Here is a 7,825-nt window from a genome sequence, read left to right on the forward strand (position 1 = left end):
TCATGGAGCGAATGAATTTCACAATTACCAGTTACCATCGCGTTCCGATTTGCAGCATTTCTTTAGCAAGGCTACAAGCAATCTTTGTGATTACACATATCCTTAGTCAAATGATAATATCTATCCAGTAGGCCCGCTAAGTTGACACATTCATTGAGACTAAAACCTCTGATGGGACTCATGCAGGTCATATAGTACCTGAATCTGGACCGTCTATCGACGATGCTGTCTGCCCCATGATGCTGATGTGGAGCTCACACGCATCTTCATTAGGCAACAAATGCCCGCAAAGCTGATTTGTTATTTGTTGAAATCTTAGCCCCTAAAAAAGATGAAAGAAAGAAAGAAAGAAGAAAAAAACAATTCTTGTTTCCAGTAAGCTATTTATAAATTCAACTAGTTTATGACGTTCACACTTCATTTCTGCGACATCTATCGCTGTCTCTACCTACAATATTCCTTTCACGCATTCTCCACTTCATTTGCCTGACATATTAGAGCGATTCTTCCTGAAACCTAGGCATTTTGCATGGGAAGACACTCTTGCTGTCACAAACAGAAGCTGAGGAAAGGTCTGTGGTCGCCTGAGGAAGATGAGAAACTTTTGAACTGCATCACCAAATTTGGACATGGGTGTTGGAGCTCAGTCCCCAAGCTTGCAGGTAAATCAAACAAGTCAGTCCATTCACTTTTGTAGTAATGAAAAAGTGGAGAATGATTTTCTTTCTTCTTTGGCCAGCTTCATATGTCGTAATTAATTTATGTAGGCTTGCAAAGATGTGGGAAGAGTTGCCGGTTAAGGTGGACAAACTATCTGAGGCCTGACTTGAAGAGAGGTGCATTCTCCCAGCAGGAAGAGAGTTTGATAATTGAACTCCATGCAGTTCTAGGCAACCGGTAGCATTTGCACTTCAGGACTTTGATTCTCGAAACAGTTATCGTCCATTTTCATGGGGACAAAACTGAAAACCAAGAAGAGTTTTCTTAAAACATACATTTAATATGTTTCTTTTCAATCACCGAAAAAATATCTCCAAAATGAAGCAGTCTAATGGGTGTTTCTTTCTTTCAGATGGTCACAGATTGCAGCACATTTGCCTGGAAGGACCGACAACGAGATAAAGAACTTATGGAACTCCTGCATAAAGAAGAAGCTCAGGCAAAATGGGATTGACCCCAATACACATAAGCCCCTCTCTAAGGTTGAAAACAATGACCAAGTAAAGTTTCATGCAATCGGTGAAAGCAATGATGTAGCATCTGTTGCATCCACTACACCGAACCTTTCCCAGGCCAGTTCTACAAGTAGCAGCCAGAGTCTGAGAGTGACTTCATTTCCAGAGCTCTCAATCAGGAAGCCCGGTATCGCTGATGATGGAAGCTTCATCACCTGTTTTCAGCCTACAGATATGGCGGGCGACCTATGCTTTCAGAAGTTGAAATGTTCAACTACCATGGGTCTATCAGCAAGTTCAAATACTGCTCTACATCACAATTGCAATTGGAGTTCCTCAGATATCAGTCCAAAACAGGTCCATTCAGCTCTGAAGCCCAATAGACCCGCTGACAACTTTTATTGCAATATCGATGGCGATAATAGTAGCCACTGGAGCAGCATTGTTAACTTGCAGAATGATCTAATCTTTGAAAACTCTCCAATCTCATGGTTATTGGCCGACTGTGGGAGAGTTGACAAAGAAACCGAGATTCACCCATCAGTGTGTGATGCAGAAGTCGCGAAATGGTTCGAATATCTCCACCACACTCCATTTGTGTTAAACCTCTCACAAAGTGAAGCTTCTCAACTGGAGCACAGTGACGTGACACCATCAGCAGGCACATGCTCAGGGACTGGTGGTGGCTTGATCAGCAATTGCCCACACGATCAGATTCTGCAAGCGTCACCAGGTTCTGACACGTATGGCAAGACTCTTCAAGTAATTGCTGTTTCTTCAGGGCAAAATCCGTCGTCTTCTTTGGAGCCTGTGAAGAACAAGTTTCAAGACAAGGAAGTATGAACAAGAAATCTCCAAACAACCCTCTTCTTCTTCCTTTTTTCCCTTTTTGGCAGGTGTGTGCATTGTAAATGGTAATGATGCAATTCTTACCCTCTGTTTTTTTATTCCCTTCTGTTTTACTGAACGTATGAGATTGATCCCTAGGGCTTAAATGTGTTCACCCATTTGTGCATCAAATATGTGTTAAAGTTGCATCATGATTATAAATACCATTCTTGTGCAACTATGTCTCTTGGTGTCTCGTTGTGGACTCATTTTTTATTCTTCTTCTTTTTTTTTTTTTAAATTTCGGATGTTGGAGACACACATGACACAACAGTTTAAGAGGGTATTGATTTTTGTAAGGTTTAGTCAGTAATATGACCTGCATGTGCTGAGATGGTGACTTCATTCGTAGAAAATCCATGCCTCGTTTTGGTTCGCCTGGGACAACTTTTTGTCCGTATGATTAAGATTAGACCTCAAACTTTACTTTTGGTTCCATCCGTCTCTGTGGATGCAAGATTAGATGGCTAACACGCATCATAAGCTTGGTTTCATCAGCATCTTCCAAAAGATAAAAGCTACAGTTTCTTTTGCACTGATTTTCATAGATTGATTTGGTTCATTTTTTTTCAGTGGATATGACTCAGCAGAAAGATTGGAAAGTAAATTTTCCATTGACAAGTTGATAAAATGGTAGTTGAGAAACTTTAATAATCATCTCCTTGGAAAATTCATCGCAAATTTCTCCAGCTCTTTTCATACTAAAATTGAAAATTTTCTCTAGTTATGTGCGAGACAATTTTCCAAGCGATCCACAATACGGAATATTTTTCCATATTTCACTAAAATTAATGCTCCCGACGTTCCAATAAGCATTTTCATTTTAGACAAATCTAATTTTCTAGCCTTACATCTCAAAGAAAAAGCTACTAGTTTAATACGTGACACGTTCTTTTTAGCTTCTCATCGATTACATGGATAGAAATATCATCGTGAATATGACTAGATATTCACATTTCATTCCACTCACGAGCGATCCGTGCTCCCACTCGTCTCGATAGAGTACTATGACAAGAAACTAGGAAGCAACTTGCTGTTCACTTTAAAAGGAAAAGTGGAGCTGAAAGGGAAGATGTGCATGTACTAACACTGAGTCACTGAAACATGTTGAGAGAATTGCTATACAAATAGAGGAAATCACTGTCGAGGGATACAATCCCATAAACACGGCGTTTTTGATGTACCTGATGAACAATATTGGATTGGCTAGTGCAGACACAAGTGAGATACTTTGGAGAACAACTTTGACAAGTGAGCAAAATTGTAGCTTCATCTGTACGACTAAAGCAAGCAACCCCCACAGGAATGAAAAGAGACTAGCTGACTTTAATTTTTGCACTTCTCAGCAGCCTTCAGTATTTATTGTCTGTTATCAACTATCTATGAACTGCAAATTCCTCTGCCGACCAAGTATGCGTATATCACTTCCCTAGAGCTGTCCTGTGAATGGGTTAACTCCGATGAATCGTCCCGTCATTTAAAGATAAGGTTGTGGCAGGTGTGGTCGCAAGGGTAAGCACAATCGATGGCCTTCACCACTGCTCGATCAAAGTACCAATTCCCAACAGCAATTGCAATTGGCTGCACATCAACGTTGTGAATTAATAACATGAATAAGGTGTTGTTCTCTGTTTAACTTGGATCATGCACGAGTGTTTAGTATATTCATGAAGTGAGGATGATGCTAGAATCGGATACAACAATTATACCTGGCTTCCGATAAGTGGGGAATCGTCGGCGAACCAAGTGTCCTGCCTCTCGGACTGGCAGTGGGCGAAACACGAATTGATAAACAAACCATTTTGGTTAGACTGAGAGAAATCTTTGATCGCATTCAGCATTTGACTCCTGAACCCTATTTGAGATATGCAGAAACAAATAAGCATGATTAATAGGTCCACTGTGGATGCATATTTTATTACTTCTTGGCATAAGGCCAAAGCAGAACTCACCTTGCAGAAACTGAATCTGCGACGAAGTGCATTTGCCATGGTTCAATGTACATTCATGCCAATATCCCTGAGGATCAGCCGTTGGTGGAGCTAGACTGGCCTGAATCTGATTTATAAAAAGATAAATGATGTTAAAATCTTCACGGGTAGCTCAATTCATTGCCCTATGCATTGCATGATGTTGCTTTCTGTAGAAGGGAGTTGTTACCTGCCATGAATCATACGCTGCATTGAGCAGAAATAGCGGGGTCTTGATGCTGGCAATCAAGTATTGTGGGAAAAAACACTGGGAAGAATAAACATTAGGAGAGAGGAAAATCAATTTGGGAATGAGTAACTGCATTTACTGTGTCCATGATTAAACTCATGAGAGCAAGATATGTATGTATGGAAACTCAAGGACTCAAGTTGACAGCAAAGGAATACCAGTGTAGGGTCAAGGCGATCGGTGCACGTACGTGGAAGGTTCTGTTGCACCCCCTGAAATCAAAGAAAATGTGAATACATAAACCATTGCTAATAGCCAAAAAGCTACTTGCTAATTCTACACATCGCATATCATCATGTGCGACATACTACTCTCAAATGGCTTAACAATTCTAAAGCAGATTTGACATACAGTATGTGACCCTATTCTTCAAGCAACCTAGATTTATGGCATAAATTTAACTGAAAAAGTTGGCTGACCGGAGCTTGAAACTGAAACGTGTAGGAGAAATAAAATGTGCTCGTACCTGCAAATCCACTACACCGCTGTAGAAGTTTCTGAGGGTACGCCCACCAGATACATCAAGCCTAGAATACAGGGAAACAAAGCCACCAGAGACATTTTATGAGATGCTTCATTGAGTGAAGTGTGAGAAATAAGGACAAAATCAAGGCATATCAATACATACACATCAAGAAATAATCCGCCATCACTCAAGCACTTCACTCTTGTTGTTTTAGGGAATAGATCACGAAACTCGTCACAGTGAAGAATTGATGCCAGGCCACCAGCAGAGCACCCAGAAAGAAGGGCCTGGAAGCCCAAAAATTTCAGACAAAAAGAGTTAAAGATGACTATAGAGACAGCAACATTCAGAGGTTCAATGATCAAGACGATTACACAGCAGTAGAAGAAGAGACTTGTGTTCAACCTGTTCGACTGATGACATTCCCTTTGACATCAGATCTTCCATCGCAGCTGACCATATGCGCTGTCCTCTGAACTCTAGTTGTGCATCCTTCAGTTAAAGTAGTTTATACTTTAAAATCAACATGCTAAATGAAATCTAAGCTAACATTAGATGAAAGTCTTTTCCTAATTCGCTTAATTAGCCAATTCAAATGATGCTATATCAATTTAATTGAACATTGGTCATGCGGTTAGGCAATTGACATCTAGCAGACAAACACCAACAAAAGAAACACAAGATGGTCAACCAATCAAACAAGCTCTACTGCAAAAGGAAAACTTTCTTGGTCCACAAAATAACAACATATGACTGCATGATGTGATATCTCTATCAAAGGACCTCTATTTATCAAACATAGAATCACGAGACTGAGAAGTTCGACAAAAAATGAACCTTATCTTGAGTGTCCCCAATAAAAGAGGCACCATCACAGTAGCGGAGCTTCACTCTGTTCCAGTTGAAAAAATCTGCACATTGGAAGTCCTTTAAAGCTAAGCCTTTAGAAGCAAAAGGAAAATTCAAAGACTAGAACCAAAGTTGGGAATAAATTTTAGGCAAAGCATGAAGAGAACCAGGGTTGTCTTCAGGGCTGCTGCTCAGTATTCCGGTGAAGGGTATCTCTTTTTCCATGTATGTAGAGGATCCACGTCGAGTATTTTTCCGATAAACACAAGATCTCACATTGTTGCACCATCCTCCCCCCTGCCATAAGGTACCTCAGAAAGTAAAGTTTCAATCATATAATCAGCTATCTTTCCGACTCCTGGGAAAAGCAAAATCACGTGTTGTTCTTTTTGCAAGTAATTTGTTGAGACAAGACTAACAATGTTCTCTTCGAGATAGATCACAAGAGGATCACTGATGAATGAGACTGCATATTTTGCATTTACTGCCATTTTTGTTGTCTCTTAGGAATGTGGAGAAAAGCACTCATCAGACATCTCCGAAGAGAAAGGCTTGATATGTCTTGTAAAGTTCAATTATACAAAAGGAAGCTTAAGACAAGTGTCCACATGCTTCCTGTACGTGGGCTAATAAGGACTGTCTACTATGAAATCGCGATGACATATCAAACTTTGAAGTCTGTACATTCACAAAAGGTAGCACCAGTAATAATAGCATGTTATGGGATGTATACAGCCATTATGATTATTAAGCTGTCAATTCATCGGACAAATTAGAGACCACAAGTTCCTTTAACTAACCTCCAACTGAATGAGCCAACTGTTAGCTCCTGAACCGAATCCACGATGCAAGTGATACCCGGGTAATGTTCCATCCAAACAGACTGAAAGCACAAGAAATGCAGATTAAGACAGAATATGACAACACATGCAAATCTACAACTTTAATTGCTCAAACTCAACGAAGATTGAATCTTAAGTACAGAAGAGCAAAATTAGACACATGGAAATGAGCAAGCTGCAGGATTTTGAATGAATTTCGTTAAAACTCCTGCTCGCGCATAGACTGGCGCATCTAATCAAGACTAAAGATGAAATAAGTTCAGTTTCTGGACACTATGGGGCATAGAGAACTCGAACTCAGAAGTCGGAAGCTCTTGCTCTAAAAATATTTGCTAATACTTAAGCACTCCAAGAATGAATCACAATAGACATGAGCCCCAGAAAAAATAACAGTCGTGTACAAATTCACAGGGAATGACAAAAAAGGCCAGCAAAGGCACTCTAACATCACATGATCTCTGAAGCAATGAGGTGTTACCAGCTCCTTTTGCTGCAGCACTTTGGATGAGAGTGAGGCCAACCATGAGAGGTTCATTAGCATTAGCAAGGGAAGCTCCATGAGCTTCAAAATGGGACAGCTCTGTCGCATTGAAACCAACCAGCTCATTCCCACTCACCATCTCCCCGAGACAGAGTCCCACAACAATCCCAACCCACAACAGCTTCATTTTGTCGAGGGTCTCTCTCGCTCAAATCTCTCTGGCACAACACAAAAGCACAAAGGCAAGAAATTTCCCCTGCTAATGCACTGGAGCTAGCCAAGGTTTGAGCACAAGCTGCCCCTGAAAGAGCCTGTAGCGAGAGAGAGAGAGAGAGAGGGAAGGGTATGCTTGCAGGGAGAGCGTTGTGTTGCCGGGCTTTTTAAAGCGGCACGTTTCGAATCTCGCACTAGTGCGAGTCTCCCCGGTCTCCTCATCAACAAGCAACTGACTTCTTAACTAAATCTTGTAGGCCCAACTAGTTAGCAGCAGTCAGCATTTCTGGCAATGCTTCTGTCATCCGGGTCTTCATGAATTTTTTTTTTACACATTCACCGTTGGATGCGCAGAATGCGTGAATCTTTTCTTGTTGTGATAACAAATACACGTAAGAACTCGGTCACAAAAGCATACTTATCACGTATAGAAGTGGGAATTCGACCGGCGATCGCTAAACTTTCGATCGATTTCAATCAGGCAATGGACTTTCGCTTCAGTTAGTAACGCAGCCGACGCATCAACCTTCCACATGGAAATCAATCGACTATCGGTCAAAGCACATCAACGAAAAACAAATCGGAACTTTAGTAACCTGATCCCCATCGGGCAAAATTTACGCGCACAAATCAAGGTGACGCATACCATAGCTCGCGTTTCGTTATATTGTTGTGCTATAATGCAGAACTA

The 7,825-nt window shown here is 40.9% G+C and overlaps 2 protein-coding genes across 2 annotated transcripts; one reads left to right on the forward strand and one right to left on the reverse strand.

The window, feature by feature from the left end:
- The first annotated feature begins 411 nt into the window (after positions 1-411).
- Positions 412-2,241, forward strand: LOC115678162 (transcription factor MYB61-like). Its single transcript, XM_030601491.2, has 3 exons — positions 412-662; positions 768-897; positions 1,073-2,241. The coding sequence occupies exons 1-3, from the start codon at positions 530-532 to the stop codon at positions 2,016-2,018; spliced, it is 1,209 nt and encodes a 402-aa protein (XP_030457351.1). The 5' UTR covers positions 412-529; the 3' UTR covers positions 2,019-2,241.
- A 916-nt stretch (positions 2,242-3,157) lies between these two features.
- LOC130135307 (pectin acetylesterase 12-like) lies at positions 3,158-7,265 on the reverse strand. Its single transcript, XM_056304102.1, has 12 exons — positions 6,919-7,265; positions 6,399-6,481; positions 5,766-5,895; positions 5,587-5,660; positions 5,155-5,241; positions 4,912-5,036; positions 4,750-4,810; positions 4,442-4,495; positions 4,224-4,301; positions 4,016-4,121; positions 3,773-3,918; positions 3,158-3,644 (listed from the first exon to the last, which is right to left on the reverse strand). Exons 1-12 carry the CDS (start codon positions 7,106-7,108, stop codon positions 3,537-3,539), a joined length of 1,242 nt encoding a protein of 413 aa, XP_056160077.1. The 5' UTR covers positions 7,109-7,265; the 3' UTR covers positions 3,158-3,536.
- Between the last annotated feature and the right edge of the window lie 560 nt (positions 7,266-7,825).

Source organism: Syzygium oleosum, unplaced genomic scaffold (genome assembly GCF_021117445.2).
Source record: "Syzygium oleosum isolate NSW1041296 unplaced genomic scaffold, Sole_v2.1 Sole_v2.30, whole genome shotgun sequence".
In the NCBI taxonomy this organism is placed as follows: Eukaryota; Viridiplantae; Streptophyta; class Magnoliopsida; order Myrtales; family Myrtaceae; genus Syzygium; species Syzygium oleosum.

Excerpts from the sequence above, each read along its gene's own strand:
- LOC130135307 (XM_056304102.1), bottom strand. The coding sequence starts at position 7,108 with ATGAAGCTGTTGTGGGTTGGGATTGTTGTGGGACTCTGTCTCGGGGAG. Across the intron at positions 6,482-6,918 it reads TGCTGCAGCAAAAGGAGCTG|TCTGTTTGGATGGAACATTA; the intron begins GTAACACCTCAT and ends TTGTGCTTTCAG. Across the intron at positions 4,496-4,749 it reads GCGGTGTAGTGGATTTGCAG|GGGGTGCAACAGAACCTTCC; the intron begins GTACGAGCACAT and ends CTTTGATTTCAG.
- LOC115678162 (XM_030601491.2), top strand. The coding sequence starts at position 530 with ATGGGAAGACACTCTTGCTGTCACAAACAGAAGCTGAGGAAAGGTCTG. Across the intron at positions 663-767 it reads CTCAGTCCCCAAGCTTGCAG|GCTTGCAAAGATGTGGGAAG; the intron begins GTAAATCAAACA and ends TAATTTATGTAG. Across the intron at positions 898-1,072 it reads CATGCAGTTCTAGGCAACCG|ATGGTCACAGATTGCAGCAC; the intron begins GTAGCATTTGCA and ends TCTTTCTTTCAG.